The 27,903-nt window shown below is 52.0% G+C and overlaps 1 protein-coding gene across 5 annotated transcripts in view; it reads right to left on the bottom strand.

Moving 5' to 3' along the window:
* TECPR2 (tectonin beta-propeller repeat containing 2) overlaps positions 1 to 27,903 on the bottom strand; it is a 104,758-nt gene that overhangs the window by 35,636 nt on the left and 41,219 nt on the right. For 4 of the 5 annotated variants that reach the window (XM_019462306.2, XM_053889834.1, XM_053889835.1 and 1 more), the window contains 11 exons: positions 26,768 to 27,080; positions 25,070 to 25,202; positions 21,826 to 22,140; positions 20,078 to 21,060; positions 18,333 to 18,516; positions 15,383 to 15,556; positions 13,061 to 13,241; positions 11,786 to 11,927; positions 8,924 to 9,164; positions 8,111 to 8,200; positions 6,324 to 6,557 (listed from right to left, as the gene is read on the bottom strand). In XM_019462306.2, the coding sequence (XP_019317851.2) occupies positions 6,324 to 6,557; positions 8,111 to 8,200; positions 8,924 to 9,164; positions 11,786 to 11,927; positions 13,061 to 13,241; positions 15,383 to 15,556; positions 18,333 to 18,516; positions 20,078 to 21,060; positions 21,826 to 22,140; positions 25,070 to 25,202; positions 26,768 to 27,080 (2,990 nt within the window). Of the gene's footprint in view, positions 1 to 5,343; positions 5,626 to 6,323; positions 6,558 to 8,110; positions 8,201 to 8,923; positions 9,165 to 11,785; positions 11,928 to 13,060; positions 13,242 to 15,382; positions 15,557 to 18,332; positions 18,517 to 20,077; positions 21,061 to 21,825; positions 22,141 to 25,069; positions 25,203 to 26,767; positions 27,081 to 27,903 lie in introns of those variants that run through there. The other variant, XM_053889836.1, reaches the window with a different exon arrangement.

The following is a 27,903-nucleotide window of genomic DNA, read 5'->3' as shown; positions in this document are numbered from 1 at the left end:
TCAGCACAGAGCCCGACGTGGGGACCGAACTCACAGACTGAGAGATCATGACCTGAGCCGAAGGTGGATGCTTAACCGAATGAACCACCCAGGCGCCCCTCCATTTGCCATTCTGCACGCCCACCAGCAGTGCAGGCCGGCTGCCCACACCCGCACCAGCACTTGGTCTTGGCACCCTTTCCATGTCGGCCATTCTGGGTGTGAAGAGGTAGTTTGTCATGGTTTTAATTTGCATTTCCCTGATAACTAATGATGCTGAGACTCTTTTAATGTGCTTATGGGGTATATCTTCTTTTGAGAAGTACCCGTTCAAGTCTTTTGCTCATTTTTCAAATTTAATGGTTTGTCTTTTGATGACTGAGTTAGAGGATTTCCTTGTATATTCTGGATACGAGTCTTTTGTCAGATATACGCATTAGGAGTCTTCTCTCCCAGTCTGTGGCTTGCCTTTTCATTTTCTTGACAGTGTTTTTTGCTGAGTTTTTAAATCTGATGGGCCACCTTGACTTTAAAGCAGGGGGAAAAGGTGGTGCACTATGTTCAGTGGCAGTGCTCCTGTCGGTCAGCTCATAACTGTCCCTGGTATCAGACGGCAGACTACGTTTCTGCACTAAAACATACGGCACGGATCCTGCGTGTGGACATCTTGTCAGGTGGCTTCAGCTATGACACCAGCTTAAAAGTATTAACTGACCACTACACGAAAAATTCTCAGTATTTCTTTGTGCATATCCTACAGGTGGTTTTTCTTATACTGAAATAAACTTTATTTCTGCCTTCCTTAATCTTTTATGGAATGCCTTACCAGGGAGTTCAGATAGACTCCCTAGGGCTCTAACATTACATAGTGGAAGATTCGTACCGATCAAAATAAAGTACCTTCAGCAGTAAATTACAGAAATAGCTGAGAAACGAAGGCTAATTTTAAAATGCTAAATGAAAATTAAGTTTATGCTGGAGTCTTCAACCTACCCTAATAGGAAGTCTAGGCAGTAGCTGATGGTGATGACGGTTACACGGTGACAAAGCCGCACCGGGCCAGCAGCTCAGTGAGCAGTGACTATCAACACCGCCAACAGAACACACGGTTCACACGTTAGGAATATTCTTTCAGAACAAAAGCAAAGGCTGCTAGAATATACATGTCAGTAAATACAATGGCTTATCCTGAAGACACAGGTCAAAGAAGAAAACGTTTAACAGAAGGCTTTTCTGCAGTTTTCTACCTCACAGAGGGTTCCCTGGCTGCCTGAACACAGAAGGTTTAGGAGACTGCTCTGCAGAGAAGGTCGGGACAGGTGGTGGGGACTACGGCCCTCCCAAACACCCCATGGTTCCCGTGCAGGCCCTTCCAGTTGGGCAGGGCCTCATCGTTAGCATGGACAGAGGGCTGTGGGCAGAAGCCGTCCCCTGCTGTAGTGACCATGACGGTGAGGCCACAGGCCCTCACTGCAGCAGAGGACACGGTCCTAGAGACTGAGAGCCAACTTTGTGGCAGCAGGAAAGCAACGTTCACGGTGCTAAGTTGCTGATACCTCGGGACTGTTATTACGCTGGCAGCCTGATGAACACAGACATGCTATCATTTTCTTGCCCTTCCCCGCTTTGTTTTTTCTTGCATTTAAAATAAGTTTTAATTACTTTCTTCAACAGAGGAGACATTTTCCCTTTAGGATTACTTTTAAACATATATTTTAGAACAAAAAGTGGCATTTATTTGGTGTTTTACTATTTATAAAACGCTTTTCTGCATAAACTACTGCCTACCATAATCCTATTTGTAACCTAAAGGCAAAAACTGACACTAAATATTTCCTCATTAAATGCTATGCCCAGATGAATCAAATTACAAGTTGCATTAGTTTTGCTGACATTCCAGTGCCCGACATAATGCATATTTATGTGTACTGAGAAATGAAATGTTGTGAACATCTTAAATACCTGCTAAATGATGCAAATTTTCTTCCCTAAACTAGGGTTGTAATAAATTGCAAAATTCCATTTTCAGTCTCTAAAACCGGGTTCAGTAGTCAGACATCTAAGAATTCTCTTAATTCAATCTCAAAGTAGCAACTGACCTGGTAATTTGAATCGGGGCAGAAGAGTGATGTTACGTCTTTAGAAAGAAATTAAAGGTAGAAATCACATTCATGACTTGATACTTTGCTAAAGTCATCCTTGAAACTGAAATTTCTGCTTCCAGTGTCACGGCTGGTTACGTTCCAGACTTTACAAAAAGCTGGTGCTGCCGGTGTGAGGAGGGCTGGATCACACTGTCAGCCCTGGGAAGACGGGCTTTCACTTTCCATGTTCGTAATGTCAGAATACTTATAAAGAAGAGGCCAAAACTGAAGAGAAGGACACAGATAAATCGCATCCTGACAAACTGGTGGCAGCTTGGAGGTGGATGAACTCATTAACGGCGAGGAAGGACATCTTTGTACCTGGCTGTTAGGCAGTTTTGCGATGATCAGTATCGAGGCCAAAGACAGGATCCGAACTCATATCCCAGAATTACTTAGAAATGGGGCTTACCAGTAATAACCACTTTCCCTGACGCCCTAATTTCCTGCTGTGCGTGGATGTGGCCAAGCACACGGTCCTCCTCTGTGTGCAAACGCCACAGGGTCAGGCTACAATGGCCGCCGTACAGAGCAGGCGCAGAGTGTTCAGGGCGCGCGGTGGGAAAGCATCCTGAGGGGAGCACTGACTGAAGAAAGCTTGGGGCAGGGCGGGGGACAGTCTCGGCCCGAAGAAGAGGCAGAGGAAGGAAAGAGCAGGGAGGACATTCTAGGCCGTGGCAAGACAAGCATGGCCCGTGCACCAAGGGACAACGACCGGTGGCTGGAGGGACCACTGCACGAGGCCCGTGCAAGGAAGGCTGGGCCAGGCTGCGATGGCCCCCGGTGCCACCCTGACGCCGGGGCAGTGTGGAGCTGTTTGATGTTGAGGGTCCACCCCTGGAGCTGTCTGGGAAGACGGATCTGGCAAGCAAGGGGGGGGTGGGTGGGCACGCCTGGCGTCATGAGGCGGTTCCTGCAGGAGAACAGGCGTTGAGGAGGGGCCTCTGACCCTGGCAGTGCTGGGAGAGAAGCAAGGATCAGGGGCTAGGAGACCCTCTGAGGTAGACGGAAGAGACACTGCTGATGTGCTGGCCGCAGACAGCCACAGAGGAGTCTGCCTTTTCCGGAAGAATTTAATGGGAGCAGAGGAGTGAAATCAGGAAAAAGGGTACATTTGGGAGAGAGGAGTTTCATCCTCAGACAAAGTCCTCACACGCAGTCATACTCCTGCAGAGGCTGTGCTTCCTTTCATTGCTGTGAGCACCCACCACGGCCAACTTGTAAAGGAACAATCCAGGCGAGCCATTCAAGGCAGGACTGGTACCCAGATCACCACACTTTCTATTTCCTACTATTCCATGCGTGCTGCCCAATGACAGCCTTCCAAGGACACTCGCACGTCAGGCTCAGGGCAGGGAGCACACACTTGAGCTCGAAATCTGCATCCCCCTGTTTAAATGATAAACCGCTTGACTCACCTGTTTGTCCCACAGGCTACACAGACCACACCTGGAGAGAGCCCAGTAACACAGCACCTGGTGGTCTGTGCCAGGCTTTCACCGCCCCCTACCCCCCACCCCCTCAACTTGGCACAGCAGGAGGCCGGCACCACTCCCACATCATCATGCCCACCTCCCCTGCCCCAACACGCAATTCTACCAATTCAGGACTGCATTCTCCTACGTTCAAAAAATGATAAAAGGATTCTCTGTCCATCATTTCAGTGTCTGCTGGCAACCCAGATGAAGAAACAAAATCTAGAGCTCAGACCAAGAAAGGCACCAGGCACCAGGCACATGGCTGGACTCCCCCCCACCAGCCTACGGCGTGACGCAGCTAACGTTGGCTCGACAAGGACCCTGTGCAGGACACCTGCCCGAGAAGCTCACGTTTACGCAGGATGCTTCCCCGCATCACCCGTCTGCGGTGGGGACGGCTGTTCCCATCAGGGAGGGGAGGAATTGAGGTCCAAAGGGAACCCATCAGTTTGCCCAGGGTCCCAGAGCCTGCTCAGGGCGAGTTGTCTTAAACTGAGCCTCAATCCCTGCAAAGCTGAGCTTCTCCTCTCTGAAAGAATGGCCGCTGCCCCAGCGAAGCTCACGTGGGCACCTCAGAGACCTGCGATCGTGCAGCTGGTGCCAGAAGGACTGGACTGTTCCGGAAGGGAGGCGGGAGCTGTGGGTGCCTGGCGGCCTCGGGCAGAGCCAGTCCCGCCAGTACAGCCTGGCACAATGCCATCCGCCCCGCATTCACTCCGGCGTGACGGCATCCTCTGAGGGACTCGGGGTGGGGGTGGGGGGATGCTGTGGGGAGACAGCTCTGCCCTCACCTGGCCTGTGCAGAAGAGCAAGGCCTCCCACAGTCTTCGGGATCCAGCGGTGGCAGGACACAAATCGTGCCCTGGCCTCCTCCAGAAGGAGCTGGTAGCATCTCCCAGACTGGTCTGGCCGGGGCTGCTAGAGAAAGGCTCAGGCCAGTGGGATCTCTGAACAGCAGCAAGGTTTCTGAGGGCAGGCAGGAGGGCCACCCGTCACCAGCACTCAGGGCCATAAGCAGCCACAGCCTGGTCTGGTCAGTCACCGTCGGTAATGGTGGCTGGCAAACTCCCAAAAGCTGGAAGGTGACAGCCCCAGTGCTGGGATTAGGTTCAAACGACAGGGTAGGAGGCCAAAAGCATAAGTCATCAAAATGACCCTGGAACATTCCTATTTTTAGTATACATGCTGCTGAAGGGAACATGACCCTGGAAAATTCTTAGCTTTAGAACAGAGTTTGCTTCCTCAATTGAGAGCCAACCTGCCTCTTTAGTTGACGTGGATGGTATCTGGGGGTCTTGTTGGACAGAAGAATAATGACCCCTCTATATGGCACCTTGCAGGGGCCACTCGGGCTGAGACCAGTGGAGGCCCAGCCTGTTTCATGGGAGGGTGAGAGGCCCCCGGCGGCCGGAGACACAGCGGGGGGCTGCTGGGGAGGCAGGCAGGCAATGGGGCCTCCCTTGTTTTTTTCTTCTTTCTTTCTCCTTCTCTTTACGTATGTATTATACATATATGTATACACAAACTAATATTATATATTTTATTATATATAATATATAGATTTTAACATCAAATACATATCAAATACATATTATATATATAATACACAAACATATCTCAATATATATTTTTTAATGTAAGGTATTATATATATTATGTATATATTACATATATATATAATATAAATATACTTTAAGCAAACTCTAAGCCCAACGTGGGGCTTGAACTTACGACTTGGAGACAGAGTCGATGCTCTACCAACTGAGTCGGCCAGGCACCCCTCTCCTTTTTTTTGTAATGAGTACATGTGGTTGAATTCTCAAATATTAAATGCCGGTACAATTCAAGTTTACCACCTACCAAACAGAAAACTCTGGTTGTCCGTTGACCAAGATGGGAAAGCGTATGGCGGGCGAGTGTCCCTAAGGCTCATGTGGACCTTCTAGGGGAGCAGCCTCCACCTTCAGACAAGTCTCTACTGTCAGACGAGCCACACGTAAGCTGCTGGTCGATCAAGAAGGTGCCTGGAGAATAACCTAACGTCGTGGGCTCACTCTATCGTCTTGCCTCTTGGAATACAAATGACTTATTTATAAGCGGCATCGTGCGCCCCGCAGCCCTCGAGGGGAGGCTCAAGAGAAGAGCCACCGTCAGGAGACGCACGTCGTCCCCTCAGTCTGCCCGAGAAAGAAAGGACACCCGCTCGTGGGACACTATTCTAGCTGCAGAAGAGACAGGCACACGGGTGCTGACGCAGGACCTGAAGGACACAAAGCCACGCGCCATGCTGAGCGGGAGCGCCGAGTTCTGGTGGCAACACCTGCTCTGAGCAGGCGCTCCTTCTGGGCTCCGCAAGCGCAGCAAAGCCGGAAGGGGTGAGGAGGCCCCCGGAAAAGGACGAGGCCCATTTAATCTGCACGAGGGGCTCATCGATGTCCTAAAATCCAGCAACCTACACAACGTCCTATAAGAATTCACACAAACCGAGAGGTGCCCGTGTGGCTCAGTCGGTTAAGCGTCCGACTCTTGATTCTGGCCCAGGTCGTGATCTCAAGGTTTGTGGCATCGAGCCCTGGGTCAGGATCTGCACTGACAGCGTGGAGCCTGCTTGGCACTCTCTCTCTCTCCTTTCCCCACCTGTCTGCCCTTCCCCGGCTTTCTGTCTCCAGTAAGTAAACGTTAAAAGCCAAAGAATTCCCACAAGTTGACCACGGGGGCCTACCTAGCTGGGAAAGGTCCAGCCTCGTCCAGTGCATGCCTGTGGGGCAGCTCTTGGACAGCGTCCGGATGAACACCTGGCCGAGGCTGTCCAGGGCCCACAGGGCGTCCTGGCAGGCGGCGTAAGCCCTCATCTCGGCGTCGGGAGGCAGCTGCACCGTGGAGGGGCGGGACTGAGCGTTCTGGGCGCTGACGCTGCACAGGTCCTTGCTGCTCTGGCACAGCCACAGGGAACTTCCTGCGGAAAAGGTTCACGTTCGTCACTGGAGAAACGCACAAGGCACCCCGGCCTCTGGGCAGGTGACACCCGACAGCTCCCAGCGCGGCTGCGCAGCAGGCTCGCTCTGTGTGCTTTACGTCAGAGGTCACAGGCGCACCCCATGGCCAGCCAGTTAAGAGACAAGCCTGAGATGTTCTAAAGGGAGGAAAGAAAGCAGGGCTTATGAGATCTGATGAAGGCTACAAAGTGGGCTCAGTGGCTCCGACCTCGGACGTTCTGTAAGGGCTGGAGAGTCTTTGATTTGGCTGTGCCTGGCGCTCTGGAGGGAGGGACGTCAGCGATTCCTCAGAAGGACGGAACCAAAGCTCCCTTAGTCTTGTCTTGGTGGAGGGGGTGGGAGGGCAGGGAGGCTTGGGAAGCCGGAGGGCCTCCTCTCCTCTCCAGCCTCCCCTCAAAATTCACCCTCTTTTCCTCCCCACCATTGGTACAGTCCTTCAGGCTTAACAGGTTCAGTTTAAAATGCAGACAACCTCTGGGAAAGTCAGAACCTCCGTGAGAACATATTGTCTAAAACCTGTGGCCAGATGGGTTTAAGAATTCAAGTATTTTTGGGTTTTGAATACCTAAGGTTTTGGGCATGCCACAAATTTAAGTAACAGCCTCAGGGAGCCAGGCAGCCATGAAACGCAGTACTGTTCCTGCCACAGGCCTAATTGGTGGCAGAAATAAGCAGCCTCACGTCGGGTTCAGGTCAGGTTTTGTTGCCAAATGAATTTGTGCCAATCTCAGGAGAGAACCCATGCTTTTTGGAGCTTACAGATTTCAGAACCGTGGTCAGAGTGATCAGGCAAGAAAACATTTTACTGTACGGACAAGTTAGCCAAATCCTAGCGGGACTAACGGCTTGACTACCCAGCTGTCTTGTCTGGACCACAGGCTTCTCGGCATCTGCCCGTCCCGCCCCCGGGGCGATCCTAGAAGGAGCCTTCTGCCACTTCCCAGCGGGGCTACCTGACTGCCCCGGCTCTCAGCTCCCTGGGCAGCTGCACTGCCTCTCCCAGCTCCAAACCCTGCGCTCTGGGAGGGAGGGGCGCCCTGAGTGGAGTTGCAGGAGGTCTGCCTCTGCAGGGGAGGCCTGCCCTAACACGGCACAACTAGCCGGAGGCTGAAAACCAGACTGAAAGAGGTTACCAGGAGGTGACGGAAGACTTCCCAAGGGGAAACGGGAAGACACCCAGAGAAGCCTGGTGCCCGCTGGCTGCAGTGCTCTGGACCCTGACATGTCGCTGGGAGTCTCCAGCTGTGGCTCTGGTGGGACACCAATTGTTTCTCTCCTTTGAAATGGCGTTTTGCCTGTGGACTCACTCGATGTCTCCACACTAGACCCTCTCTCCTGGTCAGGCCTATCCAGCTTCGGGGGCCTTGGCTCAGCCGACAACGGATACTTGTCCGTGAAGCCACTGTACCATCTCTGAGGCCTACCCAGCCACACGCCATCGCAGCAAGGCCATGGTCAGACCATGGCTTTCACCTTGCAACAGCCAACCCATGCACTACATTTCTCAACCAACCTTCCTTTGTGGGAGCAGTGGAAGCCAGCACAAAGGCCCATTTTGTTGCAGAAGCTGTCCCTCGGGGAACAACATTATTCCAGTAAGTGCCTAGAAGGAATACGAAGTGTGTTAAAGAAAGAAGAAAACACACACACACCAAAGCTCTGGTTCGGGACAACTGGTTTTCAAACCTCTTACAGCTAATTCTAGAGTGCCCTTAGATTAGGAGGTCCACACCAGTGCTGTGAGGCCAGTCCCTTGTTTTCCTTTCTATGCTGACAAGCAGAGCCCAGTCCCGCCCAGGGTCAGCTGGGTGGGTGGGCGGGTGAGATGTGCAGAGGGAGGTGAGCTGGAAAAAATGCACAAAGCTGGGCTTCACTCATAGAAACGAAGTCCTCGTGGGTACACGTGGATTCTTAACGACACTCACAGATCTCGTCAGAGCCTTCATTCCCCACAGTGAAAGAACTTTTCCTCTAGTAAATGGACTATTCTGTCTTGCTGAGCACTGTAGTTTGGGTGCGCTTTTTCATTTGAATGTGGAATTATGAACATAAAAATGAGCTCCATCTGCCGTTTCTGTATCATCACAGATTCCCAGTAGAAACTGATCACACACCAGCCAAATGCTGGTACCCAAGTTGCAGGAACGACAGATTAAAAAAAAAAGGAAACTGATACAAAGCATAAAGAACGCCTCCGTCACAAACACTTCACACACTGGCACCAAATTATCTTCTGAAGTTGAGATCTTAAAGCTTTTGTTTCAATGCTGGCTTTAAAGTGAAGCTGCCAATCAAGTCAACGTAAAAAGACAAGTAATTCACCCACCGATGAGATTTCCTTTAGCGACATGGAATTCGTTCTTGCCTGAGGAGATCCATACGCCACTGTTGTTGACCCCGAGAAGGCTTGGCTGGCACTGAAGCTGCTGAGACCAAAAGGCCATGCGCAGTTTATCTGCCACCTTTTCGACGGGCACCTGGGCTGCGGTGGCCACCGAGTGCGTGGCATGGATTATGGTCTGGAATAAGCTGCACTGGTCGAACACCACGTAGTCTGTGATGCTCACCTGGAGGGGACGGAAAGACACCCTGCTCTCAGCGGTCACAAGCGCCCTACCCCTGTGCACGGACAGCGAGGCTCGGCCCTCGTGCGGCAACACCTGACACACGTGTGCACGTGCCCACCGTGTCGGCACCAAAGCAAGGCCGGCAGGACGCTACCAGACCACCAGCTGCAGCTAATTCTGAGGGTCGGATTTAGAGGGATGGCAGAAAACGTCCCCTTCTGTTTTCTACGTTTTCATAGGATATGGACCGTCACAACAGCATGTATTACTGTTGTGATTACCTGTGACCCCCTCAGGCCCCCAAAGCCTTTTATTCTAATCAGTGAGAATGGGTGATTTTGCTTTCAAAGTTAGGTATTTCCAACAGACAACAGTGTGCGGTCCTCAGAATCACAACACGGGTTAAACGAGGTATTGTAAGTAGGGTTACGGTCTAGACTAGGACTGTCAGTAATTACACCAGTTCAACAGCACGAGCTGGGACTGCCCTGGACGCGAAGGGCACACCCTGGTTCACGTGTGCAAGCTGCTTCTCTAACATTCCCGAAAGACACTCTCCAGGGCGCCTCTGGGGAGAGCCTCTCCCTGTTCGGCAGCTCTGGTTGTGAGAAAGTTCTTTCTAAGACGGTCAAAATCTGATTCCCTGTGACTGTCATGTATACGTCTGCCCCCGTCGAGCTGGATTATAGAGAATGTCGCTCCCCTACTCCGAGGACAGCCTTGTGCAGGCCACGTTCCCAGGTCACACACGATCGAGTGAAAGGGACGTCGTTTATCATAGGGAACTTAATTTATAATAAACAAAAGCAAACAAAAAGGGAATTACCGCAACACTCGGTACTTAAGTGTACAAATCCGCTTTTTTCCAAATCCATGGAAGGATGAGCCGCCGCCCTAACTGAAGTGTAAGTGAACGTCAGACCACATCAGGACCCCGCGGCCCCACTTCCTACTGTCGGCAAGCGCTCCGCCAGCCCGGCTGGGTGGTCTCCATCGCAGCCCACAGAACGCTGGGCACCCAGCTCCGGGGTTCACGACGCACACTGCTGTGTGCCGGCCCAGCGAGCTCTGTTCTTCCTTGGGAGCGCACACGCCAAGGCCACGCAGCGAGTCTGTGACAGACCGCCTTAGCACCCCACACTTGCAGATAAGCAAGATGCACATTAAAAAAAAGAAAGGTTTAGCGGCCAAACATAAAGCTGGCTCTAGAGCTACAGAGAAATCAGTCTTACGGTAATTAGAATAGCTACGCTTCCAAATACCTCGTAGGGGATTCTGTCAAATTAAAGTTCTCTAAAGATAAGGTTCTCAATATTATGGTAAATGGTATCTAACTTTATGTTATTTAAAAATGGAATTGGGTACATACATACATGAGAGACAGAGTGTGTGTGTGTGTGTGTGTGTGTGTGTGTATGTGTATAACCATACAACACAGTTAGAAGCATGGAGAGGATATTTTAAAATCACTTGTATGACTTCTCAGGTAGTATCTGGCATATCAAATTAGAGACACACGTACACATATACTTATTCATTAAATAGCAAACACAACTTATTTTTCACATTCTCATTCAAAAGACCTAAGCGCCACTAATGAAAGAACTGCCTTCAACACAGCAAGTCTGAGGCAACAATAAAACCTGAACCTGGTTTTATTTTGGAACCCGACTGGGTGGCTCAGTCGGTTAAGCGTCTGACTTCGGCTAGGGTCGTGATCTCGCACTTTGTGGGATCGAGTCTCGCGTCGAGGTCTGTGCTGACAGCTCAGAGCCTGGAACCTCTGCTTCAGATTCTGGGTCTCCCTCTCTCTCTGCCCCTCCCCTGCTCATGTTCTGGCTCACGCTCTCTCTCTCAAAAAATTAAATAAACATTAAAAAAATTTTTTTAAACCTGAACCAGTGGAGACAAACACTGAAGAGACATTGCTTATTTTTCAACTGCTGAGGGTCAGAACAACCTTGCTGATGGGAGCAGGAGGCGAGGCGGCAGGGGGGCGGGGGGGGGGGGGGGAGGGCAGCTACAGTTACACTGAACGGTACCAAAGAGGGGAAGGGACAACTTCTTTGAAGACACGTTCTAGGCCACTCTGGCTGTGACCGAGTCACGAAAAGTTAGCTTGCTTATACCCTACTATGACGCAGAGTGTTTCCTTTCCTTGGAACACGTGGGAACATTCTCCTTTCTTTGTTGAAACACTGCCTGCTTAGAGACCTTGAGAGCAAGCGGAGAGAGATGAATTCGAATTGCAGGTTGGGTTTCCAAACTCACCGTCTAGCTCTTCCTAAACATCATCATTACCTAGGTCTTCCCTGGGCTTGTTTAGCACGTGAGGATAAATTACTAAGCAACACCGAAACAAAAAAAGAAACAATAAACAAAGCCTGTAAATTTAAGCGAAGAGAGCTTTGTAAGTGATCTCCTACGGCGAAAAGCCCTTGATGTTTCTAATGTGCTCAAATACGGCGAAGTTTAACTCCTCAGAGAGTAAAGAGTGAGTGTTCTTAATTCGGTCCAACCTTCCCAGTCTCTTTACGGAGAAGACAAGGGCTAGAAACGGGGAGCAGAGCTCCCAACCCGGGGAGACACTCTGGCCAGTGGCCCTGGAGCTGAGTACCTACTTGCCACCAATGGTCGTCATCTCCCTGAGGCTTCTTGGAAACGATGCCGGTCCTGAACCACAGGTTTCCTCGGATGTCCAGGGCCCACAGAGTCTGCTGGTCCCCAAGGGTTATACAGACAGGTTCCAAAGCCTGCCTTTCACTGGGAACGGGAGAGAACACGGGAGTCAGCACCCACGCTCCAAGCGCCCAGCGTGACTAGGAATGTGGCAATCAAGTGTCTCCTGGCTGGGTCTGGACCCCACCCACCAGTTCCAAGGACAGAAGGTCCAGTTTTGAATCACATTACTGTGCAGTGTATGTTGTTTAAATGTGTGGCAGCTTCCGAAAGACATACTGAAGACCCGGCCCGGCAGGGACGAGAAAATACCCTACAAGAAAAGAATGCAGGCACCTAAGGGACGTGAGGCCTGGAGCCCCACACCCTCCGCTGCTCCCTCCTGCACAATCTAGCGAGTGGAGGCGCCCCCCATGTGCCAGGCTGTGCTGGGCGGCAGCAGCTGGGCACACGCCATCTCGCTGCGGGCAGTGCCCTTCTCCCTCGTGCCCCTCTGGTGAAGCCCTCGCCAGCTTCGAGGCTCAGCCGGGCCGCACTCCCGGTTTAGGACCATCTACGCTAACTGGCACCAGCCGGTTACGTGGCTCCCCCGGAGCAGGAGCCCTGGGAGGGGAGGGCACCGGGCAGACCCCCTCGAGCGCCCAGCCCAGCCCGAGGGAGGCTCCCAGGAGCTACCTGCTCAAGTTTACTGGGCTGCTAGGTTCAAACCAAGGGCATCCTAGTCTCATTTTTCTAATCAGCAACACGATTTGATGGTCTGCAAATAAAATTTTGAGTGGTACAAGTAACCCAACGAATTAAAATTCAGAGACTGATTACCACGGACTAGGATGATAATAAAAACATTTGGCCCTAAACCGTTGAGACTGTAAACAGAAACCACCCGACAGCACTGGGCGGTGCCGAACAGAGACTGTCATGAGAGACTCGGGATGCCGTGATGCTCGGGGTTACACAAGAGGGCAGCAGCATTTCAAAAAACTGAGCTCTGACCCGACGCCCAGTCTGCCAGGCAGCGGCAGGCACAGGGCGTCTCCAAGGTCAGGCTGCCGACACTGGCTCCTGAGAATTCCAGAGAATGCTATCCCCACGGAGAGCTCCAGAGAAGCAGCCTTGGCCAGGACGGGCTCACATGGGTGCCTCAAGGGGAGTCGAGCAAAGAACCGAGGGTGGGACAAGAGAGCCGATGGAGAGGTCTCTGCTCTTCCTGAGGATACCTGACGATGTCACATTTCCACTGCTCCCCTTCAGGACAGAAGCTGCTCACGCCCTCCCGATACAGGAGGGCCCTCTGCTCTGTCAGCGCCCACACCACGCTGTTTCGGGCTGTGATCTGGGACAGTGGGTATGGACAGTCGACCTTCACGGCTCTGGCACAGGGGCGATCCACACTGAGACCTGCCAGGGAGACAGACAGGAAGCCCCCCAACACACAATCAGGATTTCACACCTCATTTGTATTCTGTCTTCGGCTTCTTTTCCTTTTTTCGGTATTTTGCCTGTTCTTTTGTAATAAGTACTTTGTCTTTCTAAGGGTCAGTCAACAAAAAATGGCGAAATTGTGCTTAAGTATGGCGTCTATCTGAAGTGTTTGCAGATGCGCTTTGAAAACTGAAGGGGGGGGGGGCGGCGCCTGGGTGGCTCAGTCGGTTGAGCGTCCGACTTCGGCTCAGGTCATGATCTCACAGTCCCATGGGTTAGAGCCCCGCGTCGGGCTCTGTGCTGACAGCTTAGAGCCTGAAGCCTGTTTCTTCAGATTCTGTGTCTCCCTCTCTCTCTGCCCCTCCCCTGTTCATGCTCTGGCGCTCTCTCTCTCAAAAATAAATAAACATTAAAAAAAAAAAAGAAAACTGAAGGAATAACACAGCTCGGAATCCGGCGTCCCCAAGTATCTTACGAAGTCTGGAAAGAACAAGAAGGCCCAGAGCAGGAGAGCGGCCAGAGGCTGAGCCAGGAGGCCCGGGCCCAGAGCAGCAGCGCTCCCGAGGCCCTCCCATGCTTTGCGGCCGTGCCCCTCAGAGCATCCGGGTGAGCGAGCTGCTGTGGCAGCCGCTGGCGACGGCGGGGCTCCGAGGCCTCCGCCCCTCCTCTGACCCTCCGAGGAGCAGCTCTGACAAGGCAGCGGCCCTCTCCCTGCTCTCACCTAGTTGGCGGGAGTGGGGGTGGGGGGACCCTAGATGGAAGGCAAGGCCACGGCAGGGCCAGAGCTGAGGGTCCCTGACTCCCCGGCCGGGGCTCTTGCCACCACCTCCTTGTAGCCTGTCTCACGAGCCTGGAGCCTCTCCTCAGGAGCTGGCAGAGCAGCCGGTAACTAAAAGCCCATCCTCCGTGGCGTCGGCCTGCGATGAGTTCTCGCTGCTTGAGGGTGCGCCCCGCCTAATCGCAGAAGCACCCCGTGTACCACGTCCCTGGCGGCACGTCTCGTCCTTGACCAGGAGAGTCACCTGCGGGGCTTCCTCCACCACAGATCCTCAGGCCAGCCGCAGGGACTGACGCGGTAGGTCTGGTCCGGCACTCCCCAACCCCAGGCCACAAGCACTCCGTTCCCCACCAGGAACGAAACTCAAATGCCCTTGGAAACTGGAGATGCCTTTGCCTTTCCAGAGCTCTCTGCACTTGAAGGGAGACACAGGAACTAGAATGGAGAGACCGGGACTGGCAGGTGGCCCAGAAGCTGGCAAGGCTGACCACCAGGGCTCAGGCAGCAGCTTCTCGGGGATGCTGGCCCTCCCACAGGCGACAGAGAGCCACAGGTGCAAAGGCTTTCAATCTCAGAGAGTCATCCCTGGCTGACGGCTCATAGCAGATTAAAACATTCTCTCCAAATCAGCGATATTAAATGGTCAGAAGACCGGTCTTTACGTAAATCCACTACGGCCTCCTGACGACCAAAGAAGAGCTCCGTGCCCCACAGCCTTTGCAGATGCCGGCAAATCACACTGCCTTTGGAAACTCACAGACCGTTTTGCTGACAGGACACTAACACTCACTCTTGTTACACTTGGTGTTTAATAAGCAAGTCTCCCTGTGTCTCCTGCAGCAGCTCAAGGTTCCCCGCAGAGCAGTTTATTAGAACGAAGTTGAACTGCTACTTTGATCAAATTCTCTCTCAGTGTTTCTTCCAGACCCACATGTGAACAAGTATACAGAAGCAGGCCTTGACCTGGCTGAAAAAAATCCAGCCATAACCTAAAGGAAAACATGACTGTAATGTCATTTTCCTTCCCGCTAAGATTCGATATTGTAGCACGTGTGACAGGCAACGGTTGGCCAGAAGGAGAAAAATCTGTTTCTGTATCTCACTAATTAATCCTATTAATCTTTGCCTTAAATCTGTCCTGGGCTGAATGTGAGTCAATAGCGGGAAACTGCTAATTTATTCCAATGGCAAATACTGTCTTTCCAGAAATGCTTTAATTTACATCGATTTTAGCTCCTTAGTCATTGCGACCGTTCTAAGCATGTCCCTAACAAAGTGAAGGACGGTAGGAAGCAATTACCCCCAAACCGCCGGGCGCTGGAGCACAGCCTCCAGTTACCTGTCTGCAGGTATAGGTCTCCGTTCGTCCTGATGATCCAGGCCGTGTCATCGCTCAGGGCCACAAAAACCGCCTGGGGCAGCGCTTCGTACCAGTGCCGCTTTCCCTTGATGGTCACTTTTCCGCAAGCAAAAGCTCGGTTAGATTTCTGTTCAATCTTCCAGAGGAGGGCGCCTGCGGAAATACAAATGCTATTCACTATCCAGTAAATGTTGTGATTCACACAAAAAACTTCACTCTGGTTGTGTCGGGGAGAGAGATTTCTAAAACCGCTCTCTCCCTTCTGCTTCTACCCCAACTGGGGAAAGGGCCCGCAGCGCCAAGGATGAGCCTTTGGCCACCACCCACCAGCCATGTGGCTTCGGGCATCGAGTCGCCTGGCGTCCCCGTGCCTCATTTTCTCATCCATTCCTTACGGGGCTGCTAGGGAGACTGGAGGTGAGAACATATCGACGACACGGCAGAGCCGGGCAGTGGTAGCGCTGACGCGGTTACCTTAGGAGGCACAACTGGTGCCCCACCAGAGGTTGAAAAGTCCCACAGGGACACAAAGGAGGCATTTCTGGATCAGCTAAGTGGATAAGATGCACGGAAAAGAAGCATTTGAGCTGGGCTATCCTTTTTCACTCAGAAAGGGATTCTGAGACACAGAGGTGAAGAAGGCCCTTGGGTGGCTTAGTTGGTTCAACGTCCAACTTTGGCTCAGGTCATGATCTTGTGGTTCATGGGCTGGAGTCCTGCATCGGGATCTCTGCTGTCAGTGCAGAGCCTGCTTGAGATCCTCTGTCCCTCTCTTTCTCTCTCTCTCTCTCTCTTTCACACACACACACACACACACTGGAATATTACTTGCCAATCAAAAAGAAAGAAATCTTGCCATTTGTGACATTGCCATTTGTGACAATGTGGATGGAGCTAGAATGTATTTGCTAAGCAAAATCAGTCAGAGAAAGACAAATGTATACGATTTCACGCATATATGAAACTCAAGAAACAAAACAGATGGACATAGGGGAAGGGAAGGAAAAATAAGATAAAAACAGAGAGGGAGACAGACAGTAAGAGACTCAACTACAGAGAACAAACTGAGGGTGGGGGATGGGCATTAAGGAGGACACTTGTGGGGATGAGCACTGGGTGTTACATGTAAGTGACGAATCATTCAAGTTTATTCCTGAAATACAATTGAAAGAAAAGAAAGCGAAAAGAAAAGACATGAAGAAGGGGAGGGAAGGAGGAAGGTGTTCTATGTGGACGGAGGGTGTAGCACAGGCCAGGCAGCCACGTGTAAGAAACCACGTGAAACAGCAGAGCACAGCCAGGCCAGACCAGAGGGTCTGACAGTAGGAGTTGAGGTAAGAGCAGAAAAGCAGGACAGACGGCCGAGCCCGGAGCACACCCTGGACGCCACGGGGCTCGGTGCCCCCTGAAGACTGCAGGGCCCCTCAGCTCAGACACTGAGCTGGTGGAGACAGAACCCTCCCTAGGTCAACGAGGGCCTGAACGTTTTGGAGACACAAAGTAGTCAACCGAATCAGGACAGGACCAAAGCTTTTAGATGGCTGGGGAGATGAACCCAGAAGCGAATGACAGAGAAAGAATGAAAACGCACAGTTATATAAGGCCCGCTAACAAAATACACTATGTCTCAGCCACTAAGGAAAAATAATTTTCAAATAAGCAAAGAGCTAAAACAAAGCAACCTGGAACAAACTGGTATTTTAAACAGTGACCTGGAAAGGGTCAAAGGAAATCCAGCTGAAGGCACACTGAAGTTACAGAGCAGGAGTCAAAGGCCACAGAGTACGTTTGGTCTGATTTCTATTCTACTGTCTGACTTCTCCTTCTCCTCCTCCTTCTTCTTCTTTTTTTTTAAATAGGCTTCATGCCCAGTGCAGCGCTCAGTGTGGGGCTCCAACTCACAACCCTGAGATCAAGACCTGAGCTGACAGGTCATTATCTCACGGTTCGTGGGTTCAGGCCCTGCTTCGGGCTCTGTGCTGACAATGCAGAGCCTGCTTGGGATTCTCCCTCTCTCTGCCTCTCCCCCGCTCAGGAAGACTCTCTCTCAAAATAAACAAACATAAAAAAAAAAAAAAAAAGACCTGAACTGAAATCAAGGGTCAGACACTTAACAGACTGAGCCACCCAGGCGTCCCTCCAATGTCTGACTTCTATTCCAATGTCCCAACAATAAGTTCGTTACTATGAGGCAAATGCGTAGAAATACTTCTATTCTACCTACCTACCCCCTAATAGGTGAAGTGGCCAACATTATGACGAAACAGATGAGCAAATGATTCTAGACAGGTAGGGGAAGTACAGGCTGAAAGTCTGGTCGAACCTCATTCAGGAAACGTCTGCTACGGTTCACTAAAAATGGTTAGCCTAAGTACGGCTTGTGAGAATGAACACATTTTTCTTCTACTCTCAGGGAGTAGATTATTTGGCTAAAGCATACACATCGCTCATTAAAAAATAATTTCTAGGAAGGAAACCAAATGATCTGAACATATCCAACACATCCACAGGCCCACCTTCATTAGTTCAGTTGCGTTAAAGCAACAATAGGAAACAAACACATTTTATTTTTCAATCAGCCCAAAGGCCTTCATTTTTGAAACAGATTTTCTTTTTATAAGAGGTATGTTAATCTCTCAAAAATACCCCCCAAATTCAAGCTATTTGTATAGCTTATAAAAACAATTTCATGTGTCACCATTGCAATTAATAAACAAAACAAAAATTCAAACTAGACATCCATTTACTCTATTTGTTAACTGATGTCAAATGGAGTGACCCCTGTTCTGTGGGAGAAAACCCCCCAAACCTGCAGGAATGGGAGGAACGGGAGGAACGGGACGGTCTGCCGAAGGGATGGGGCCACTGCAGGGCCCACTGTGTGTGAGGCGGGCTGCAGGGGTGCCAGCAGGGAGCCGGGGAGGCCGACCTGAGGGTGAGACTGCCACCTGCTGGACGGCGTCTTCGAACTTCTGCCAGCGTAGCCCGGCGCCCGGCAGCGCGCTGCAGAACAGGCCGCCTTTGTAGTCCAGGCACCAGATGTACTTCTCGGAGACCGCCAGGCTGAGTATGCCGTAGCCGGGGCCAGAGTACCCCATCCAGCTCTCTGCAAACTGACAAGGACAGAGCCTGGTGAGTTCTGTGGCAGAGGACAGAGCTGCGCTGTCGTGCTCTCATCAGCAGGCCAAGCATTCAGGGCGTCCTTCAGCTCGCAGACCCGAGGATCTCTGAGAAGACAGGCGGGGACCCGCTGTCTCTGGGCCGTGCTCGAAGAGAAGCGAGCGCTCTGAAATGGGAGTTGCCGTCTCCTACTGGGACCCCACAGCATCCCCGGCTAACACCGTGTCATCCGAGAACACCTTCCTAATGCGGTGCTTTGTGCACAGGCGTACCGCGCTTTATACGTTTGTGCAAATTGCTATTTCGTGCCTCCGATCCTTGCAGATACGCTACCTAGTGTTTTAAATACGGTCCCCATCACTGGACATGGGGCACACCGTGTGGCTGATGGAAATCTGGCCAAGATGCTCAGCCTGGCAGAATTTTGGAGACCAACAGTTTGGCTGCTTGGATTCTTTTTAAAAATCAAAGCTAAATGAAGTCGTTGTAGTTTGACAGTTTTCTGAAGCTGCAGAAGAAATCGATGTACCTGCACAATCACTTGAATATGCAAGTCAACTGCTTCACAGAGAATGGCGCCCGACCCTTGCCAATCCGGCCCTGCGCCCCGTGACAAGTCTTTCTCAACCTCCTCCCCAACGTGCCGCAAAATTTCTGGGCTTTTCCAGCTACTGGGATGGGGGGGAAGACTGTCAGCAGGTAGGGGAGAAGTCCTCCGAGTGCCAGGTTCCCGATCACCCAGGGGAGGGCTTTTCTAGAGTTCTGGCCTAGAATCCCAACAGCCTGCCCTCCCAGGACGTCGTCTGCCTGGCTGGCGCCTCGCAGCTTCCCAGAGCCCCGCCCTGTGCTCTCCTCCATCGGCCCAGAGTCTCGCTCAGCTGAGATGATCGGCACGTATGTCTGCCTCCTCAAGACTCTGAGATCCCAACTGGCCGTCCACGTGCCGCGGGGCCTGCAACCGAGGGCTCTCAAGAGGGGGTGGGTGCAGGCGGGACCGAGGGGAAGGTCTAACCTTTCGGCATTGGTCTCAAAGCAAGTAAGCGGGACATTTCATTCTGAAGGCAGGACGGCACAGAGGCTGGGAGACGGTCCCGGGGCCAGCCCTGCGCTCCACTTGCTATGGGACCTGTGCAAGCCGTTTAACCGAGTTGCGGTTCCCTCCGCTGTAAAACGGGGACCACGGCAGCGCCAACTTCACAGCTTGTTTTGTTTTTAGAGTAAATGAGCTGGACTCATAAAGTGCTTAACGGTGTCCAGCAGGCGGTGAGAGCTGCCCAAACGATACACATATCGGCATCGAGGGAATCCAGTGGTACATCTGGGGAAAGCACACCTAAGTTCACACTCATAATCTGGGCCTCACAACTACTCAGCAGGAAAAGTCACAATACGTGGTTAGTTTTGAAACCAAATACATTGAATAAGAATCATCTGCTAAGAAAAGCAAGCACTTTAAAGAAATCTCCTTATGCAGGATGACTGAGAGTCCCCCTCCTTAACCGCGTGCATCGTCGGGTGGACCCACAGGAAACTGGCCACCACAAACCCACATACCTGATCTGACTTTAGCAGCCCGGTGTCTTCTGTGCCGGGCTGGCTCAGGTCCTGCAGGGAGCGACTACCCCCGAGCTCAGTCACGCTCGTCTCCGAAGAAGATGAAGGCAACCCTTGGGCATAGATGTCCTCCTCGTCGCTGGACGTTAACACCTGGTCCCGGGAAGGCTGCTCCAGCTGCGGCTCACGGGTGCGAGTCGCCAAGGCAGAGACCAGGGGAGTCCGCCGTCCTCCCGCACTCCCCAGGTCACGTTCCGAGGCCGCCATTTCCTTTAGGCCTGTGTCACTGTCAGTGACAGCGTGCCAGGGAGATGAGCCGAGGTGGCCGGGGGCCTCCACGTGCGTTAGGAAGCCCTGCCCCCTGCCGGGCCCCTCGGTACCGCCTTCGCCAGCTCTGGTCCCCGGCAGCCGCTGCTCTGCGTGGGGGGCCCAGCTGAGGCTTGAAGGCACCGGGGGTGAGTCTAGGAAGGGGGCTTCAGAAAAAGTGCTTTGGGGGTCATCGGGCTCCATGTCCCCTGCTTCCCGGGCCTGTTCTCGCCAGGGTGACTGTCTGCTATTCAGTCCCTCGTCTGCGGGGCAAGGCTCCTCTCTGAGGTCGGTAACATCACTGCCTTCCACAGCCTCTCTCAGCTCCAAGAGTGAAGTCCACACTCCCCTGTGTGGCTCCGTCTCGCCTGCGTGGTTCCATCGTGGACTTTCAGGTCTACTGTCACGCCCTTCATTCAGTACGTCAGGGGCAGGCTCAGGCACCTCCAGGACACTGAACGCTTCGGGGTCATTATTCTCCTGCAGGACACCATTCACCTCTCCGCTGAGGTTACTCTCCCGGTCAGGAGACTCTGTGCTCGAGCGATCCACAATGCTGCCCAAACTTGAGGTCATGGACAGCAGGTCTGTGCTCAAGGACTGGGGACTGTCACCCGGAAACTCACAGCAGGGAGTTGACTCAAGGGAACTGTGGCAGGCACTCCGGCTTCCACCTTCTAATTTAAAATAAGAACGTTTAAGATGACGGATGACTCTGCATAAACGGTAAGAGACTAAAAAACAAAATTTTGGCTCAAGAAAAAATGCATCTTAAACAACGGAAACCTAAGTGAAGTATGAATTATCCTAACGCAGAGGTGTTTTAAATGGACGCAACCGTCAGACAGGCTGATGGGCTCTGAGGCCTCGCTCAAGAAATGTTAAGGGGAAAAAACAAAGGAACAGATGGACTACAGATCAACTGTTTAAAATGATTAAAACGCTCAGCAGTCCGATACCTGTCCTTCGATACTGCGGTATCTGTAGCTAGGGAGGCCTAACAGGAACCAAGGAGCAGAGTTAAACGAGTTCTCTGTTAGATCGCACGTCTGTAACACAGCCAACCCCAAACGTAGTGATCCCTCTGCCTCCATGACTTTCCTTCCACCCGGGTTCACAGACTCTGGTCTAACACATGGTATATGTAGACAGATCCAAATTTTTACCTGAATATTGAGAAGTGGAACCCCAGGGCCAGCAAGCAGGGCGGTAAGTACGCAGGTGCACGTTACAGGATTTAAACCTCGCGGAAGCGCTTTACGTGTGCGTGGCGCTCTTTTGCAACTTACGAAATACTTCACGGCAAAGCCCCTCCACAGAGGGGGACACGTGATGGCCGCAGACCCTCCCTGCCTCCCCTCACCCGAGTGGGCAGGCGCTCGCTCCGTGAGGGCAGCACCCCCTACGTGAGGAGTCAGCGCGTGCGGTGCCACAGGCCGTACCTGACTTCTTCTTCCTCTTCTTTCTCACTTTCAGCGGCTTCACCACGAGCTCCTGCTCAAACTCTTCTGAGCTGATCACGCTGAATCTCTGTGAGGCGGGCTGGCCACCCCTCCCCGGCTCTGGCGCCGCCTGGAGCCCGGAGCCACTGTCGGTGGAGTTGAGAGAACTGCTCCTGCTCCGTGGCTCGCTGGCCACGGAGCTGGCCACGGAAGAGCCCCTGAGCCTCGTCTCAGAAACTGTGGCCCCCGACGGCTTCTCCGCGCGCTGCCCGGACACCTGCTCTGTGCACCCGGACGTCTCCAGGCTGTCTCGCGCTGGGAAAGGAGGGATGGGTTTTACTACTGGTTACAAGATAGTCGACGTGCTCTCATTCAGGTCTGCTAACCCTCCTGAACACCAGCCTGCCGGAGTCACAGAAACTAACGAAACTAAAAGAATCGCACAGAAGATTCCAACAAACGGTTCTGGGCTGCAGAAAGCGCACGTACCCAAATCAGGAAAAGGATTCCCCACAGCTGCCTTTTGCAAATAACTCAAGAGTCCGGGAACGCCACTAAGTATACAGCATTTCTCACATCAATTCACAAAGAATTTATAAAGAAGAGAAATGGGCTTAGTGACATCCCATACTTAGACCACGCCCTAATATACTACTACTCGAGAGGCACTTGAAAAACACACGTGTACCTCTAATCCTATTTCTTAACCAACTGAGCCACCCAGGTGCCCTCCTCTAATCCTATTTCTTGAAATTCAAGGAGTGAAGGTGATTTCCTGCTAGCACCAAGTCAGGATGGAGAAGTATGTTAACAAGGCAGCGTCCAGAGCAAGCAGAGAGCAGCATCCTTCTCAACACGACACCAGAGTCACTGTGGCCAGAAGGGTTCCAGCCACAGGACTAGGGACCACTTTACCCGTTCAGCCACCTGTTTGTGACCGAGTACCCACGATGTGCCCCACACCGTTCTGGGGCCATCAACCAGACAGACGGGAATCCCCGTCCTCTTGTGAGGGTCGTCGGGGGCAGACTGTCGGCCGTGGCGTGCACACTGGGGGCTGACAGGGAGGGTTCTGCTCTGCGTGAAGCCCGGGCAGGGAAGCGACTTGTCAAACAGCACGCAGGTTGGTGGCAGGTCTGGGTCCAGAGCTCCCCTGTCGATACAGTGGCCGCTGCCACATGCAGCTATTTCCCGTCAAAGCCAAATGAAATTTAAAATTCTGTGGCACTCACGTGTGGGCAGCGGCCACCTACCGGTCAGAGCAGATACAGACCATGTTCATCGCTGTGAGAGAGTCCTGCCGGAAGGCAGTGGTGTAGAGCTTACTTGTCCCCAGGGGCCACGCTGCCCCTGACGACACTGACAACGCCAGCTCAGAAACTCAAAAGTCAGAACTTACGCACTTTCCACGACTAGAATTTGGAGTATTTATCCCGACTCACCCTCTGACTTAAGAGGTAATTCACTTGCTGCCCCAGCCCCACCTGGCCATCTCTTAAGAGATGGTTAATTCGGGGCCAAGACAGCCCTTATGACACTCATCTTTCCGAGAGGTAAATATGTGGCTAATGAGACACTGTTCGGTACAATTTCCTACTCGCTGCGGTTTGTACTCTAAACATTACGAAAAGAGATGAGGCTGGAGTAAGGCTTCAGGCAGGCCTGTCGCATGGAGCCCAGCGGCCTGCCCCCCGGGGCTCCTCTTCCCCGCCTTGCTCCGCTCGGAAGGCCTGGGGTTTGCGACCCGCCCACCCTTCGGTCCAGGACCTCCGCTCCCTCGCTTGCAGGGACTCAGATGCGAGCTCATGCTGGCGAGAGAAGTAACAGCAAAGATGCCCCTGAGGCCAGGACCCCGCAAGGCCGTGGCTACAGCAAAGGGGCCCCATTTCTGACCAGCGCGGCAAGGCAGGAGGAAGAGGAGAAATGCTGGCAGAAGCAGAAATCAGAAGACGTGCTGACTGGCTTGGGGCTTGTCACTTACCCCCCTAGTCCTTGGTTTTCTAATCTGTGAAATGGGGACACCACGAATTAACAAATACTCAGGGTCTTCTTTCTACGTGCCATGTGCTGCGTAGGCCCACGAAGCGGAGTCACAAGATCCTTGCAACCAAAAAGTTTACTATTTTGTGGGGTAAGGTACACAGTAAGTGAATGGCTCCATGGTCAGAAGGGCAGGAGGGAGCTCCCTGGGCACTCAAGTGAAGAGAGGGCTGACTTAACTGAAGCACTCGGGGAAAGTTTCAGAAATGCAGGAATCCCTGACCTGGGTCTTCAATAAGGAGTGGGGAGGGTGCAGGGAGCACCATCCTGCCAGAAGCGGGCCACGTCCTAGAGCACCACACACCTAGCGTTCGGGCCTGCTAAGTGCCCGGGTGAGTGGGAGAGGGCAAGGGCTGGGAGAGGGCTGGCAGCTGGAGGACGGGGTGCCCTGCAGGCCACCTCATCAACGGTGGCCACAGGAGTGCGGCGAGCAAGGAGGGGATGAGGCCGCTCCAACCCCGGGGAGGAAGGGGGCCTGGCTGGGGAGGGGGAGCTGCATCTTCCTAAGTCCCAGTCTCCTCGTCTATGAAACCAGTACCTTCCATTTAAGGTTGTTCTCAGGACCTTACAAGGCCAGGAATGCCGTGTGCTTAGTGATCTCTGGAACACAGGGAGAACAAGGCGAGTGACAGAGACAGGACAAGGACAGAGAGGAGAGCGGAGTGGAGGGAGGGGGGGGTGGGGCCCACACCACTGTCGTCACCGTCAGGAACAAGCTTGCTGATGAGCCCCAGACCACCGAAGTGTGCGTGAGAACGTGTGTGACAATTCACTCGTTAGAACCTGGGCTTGTATGAATTACAGAAAAAGGTCAAGAGCAGAGAGAATAATCAATGCGATAAGAAGAACTGTGTTAAGGGCAAAGGATATGTCCCAGATAACAGATTTAAGTGTTCTAAAATCTTGGCAAATCTCTATCTTCTGAAGTACTAATCCCACACGCCGTCCAAACATCAGAGAGCAGTCATGTGGGTGCTGTGCTCTCCCTCCTCGCCCAGCCTCCCACCCTCCAGACCCACGGAGCCACTCTACCAAACGGGAGGCTGTGAAATAGGTAAGCTTCAAGAAAAGTCTCATAAACCGTATTTTAAGAAGCACAGGAAACCCTCCAAATACCTGTTTAGAAAAAGCGAAGTGATGGGAGGGTTTGTAAATTGTAAACTACAATTACGTACACACAGTACATTTTATGACAAATACAAACCTATTGATGCCAGTCCTTCAGGTCTGCTTGAAATTCTTATAATGTTCCTATCTCCCTTTAAGAAAAATATTTCATTTTCTGTGCAGGAAACAGACACAATATCACCAGATCCTTCCAAACCAGCAATTGTAGCCTGTCCAAAAAAGGAAAGAAAAGAAAAGAAAAGAAAATCACACAACCAGGCAACAGTAATAGCTGAAAACACACAAACATGTGCAGGGGTCCTACGAAGTCAAATGACAACTGTGCTTTGTTATGGCCACTTTCTGAAACTTCTGAAGAGTAATTCGAAGCAGGGCCCCTGGCTGGCTCTGTCAGGGGAGCTCAGGACTCTGGGTCTCAGGGTGGTAAGTTCAAACCCCACATTGGGTGTAGAGATTAAATTAAAAAAGAGTAATTCAGAGCCAAAGCAGGTAATATCTGACAGGCACGTGACCTGGAGTCAGTCACCTTGCCGGTAAACTCACGAGACCGAGCGGGTCGTCTGCCCCACCTCTCAGCCACTCGGAACCGCGTCCCACCTGCGCCCGACCCCCTTGGACGTGGAGCTCAGCCTCCTCGGCTGGACCTGCCCGTCGGCCTCCCACAACTGCCCTGGGCTGTGGTACAGGTGCCCCGAGCGGAACGGGCCAGTCCAAACCCCAGCCTTGTTCCTCCGTGACGCCATGGCCTCTGCTCAGACTCCTTTCCTGACTCTTGTTCCCTGGGAGAGTTCCAACCCGATTCAGACACCACCTCCTTGGGTAACGGACCCCGGCGAGCTCAGCCTCAGTGGCCCTGCCCTGCCCAGGACTCATCACAGCTCACAGCACTCTGGACAAACGTCCACGGGCACGTCGCTCCTGGGCTGCAGTGATGAGCTGCCTGGGCTAGGCCCCTACTGTGTGTGCTCCTGTGGGAGAGACTCATGTGCACTGCACTTCACAGCTCTGGACGAACGGGGGGCGGGGAGAGGCCCCATGCCACCTGGGATGTCCAGAGCCTGCAACAAGTTTTAAAAATTCTCTTTTCGGCCAACGATACAAACAAGAGGCCATTCAGCGTAGAGAGAAAAGCGTCCAAATTCTTTGTTAATTTTTAATAACCCTGAGGAATAGCTAAAAACGTGCCCTTAGTTTGAAAGACTGACGGCAGCCATAACGCGCACACGGACAGACCCTTTGTCTCCGTTTCTCTACGTCTAAAATGAAGTTAATTGCACCTGTTGGGAAAAGCACTGGGGGTGAGGGCTCAGAAGAAAGGAACTGATGTGTAATCACCAAACGTTTTGACCCCACTAACTACCAAGTGTGTATCAAGTTCCTGGAGTACCCAGAGAAAGAAGACTGAAGTTGTCTGTACGTGAAGAATACAAAAATGCCTTTCAAAGTGCTCCTTAGGAAGAGAAACCAACTCGGGGCAAAAAGGCAGCTTGGTGGCCCCAACCCAACTAACTCTGCCCTCAAGTTCCAGGTGAGGAAGTTCCAGGTAGGGCAGACGAGACTCCTGCTTAGAGGCAGAACAGCTAGAAGGTTCTACCAAAACCAAACATTTCTTCAAATCTACAAAATAATCAGACCATCACTTGATTTCCTTAACTGACTCAATGGAAAAAAGTAAAGCATTAGGATCAATATTGTTCCTTCTATCATCCTGAGAGACAGTCTGTGGATGAACATCCTACAGACACCAAAGCTGTGGTGCGATCACGTCACTTACCTGGTTGACGGTGTCTAGAAGGTAAATGCTATATTCATTCCAACTCAACACCCAGCCTTCTTGGAAGAAACATGAAACGAGCCCCAGGTGCTTCTCAGGTAAGCTGCAACTTCCCCTGTTGGAGGATTCCAGACGTGGGTACAGTTCGAAAGGCTTGACTCCTCCGGCAAAGACATCTTTTAAGATAAACGTGGCTTGAACAGTCCCACGGATGTCCGCCTTCCAGAGCCGGAGCCCAGGCCGTGACGCATACAAAGTCAGATCACTTTGCTTACAGAGCCCTGGTATAAAACAAGCTCCAAATTTCCCAGTGCTGAAATTACAAGAAAAAAAAAAAAAAAAACAGAAAAAAAACAAATATGAACTGATTTAAAGCCATGGTTGTCAACCCTTGATATCAACTGTAATAAGAATTTTTTGGCTAAGCCCAAACAAGATTAATGTCTTTTCAGAACCTCTCCTATGTTTTTTTGTTGTTGTTGTTGTTTTTGTTTTGTTGTTGTTAATGGAACCATATTGTCATCTCTGCCCACAGAGGACAAGGTCTCTGTATCATACTTCCTGCAACCCCCTCAGAACTGTGTACCCAGTACTGTTAAGCCAGTATCCCGATTCATGGTGACTATTATGGTGCCAGGCCCCAGGCTCTGTCTCCACCCTCTGGCTCAATCCTCACCACAGCCCCGTGTGGCGAACAGTACAGCTCCTGTGTCCGAGAAAAGGAAACTTTTCCGAGAAAAGGAAGCAGATGCGGACAAATCCAGGTCTGACTAGCCTCCCCCTGTTCGGAAATTCTGTTCCTTCTAACGTCTGATTGCTGTACTCACTCCCACATCCCAATGAATGAGCATCACGCCTACAACTGAGTCTAAACCCATCATAGGAACCCGCTTCTCTTCTGGTCCCCAGGCGTGGTATTTTTTCTCTATTTTTAAAATTATGGGGGCACCTGGGTGGCTCAGTTGGTGAAGCATCCAACTTTGGCTCAGGTCATGATCTCACAGCTCGTGGGTTCAAGCCCACATCAGGCCCTGTGCTGACAGCCCGGAGCCTGGAGCCTGTTTTGGATCCTGTGTCTCCTTCTCCCCCTGCCCCTTCCCCACTCATGCTCTATCTCTGTCTCTCTCTCAAAATTA

The sequence above is a fragment of the Panthera pardus genome, unplaced genomic scaffold (genome assembly GCF_024362965.1).
Source record: "Panthera pardus isolate Hobbes unplaced genomic scaffold, ASM2436296v1 HiC_scaffold_24, whole genome shotgun sequence".
Taxonomy (NCBI): Eukaryota; Metazoa; Chordata; class Mammalia; order Carnivora; family Felidae; genus Panthera; species Panthera pardus.
The sequence above is the reverse complement of the archived record's forward strand: the minus strand, read 5'-3'. Positions and strand labels throughout refer to the sequence as shown.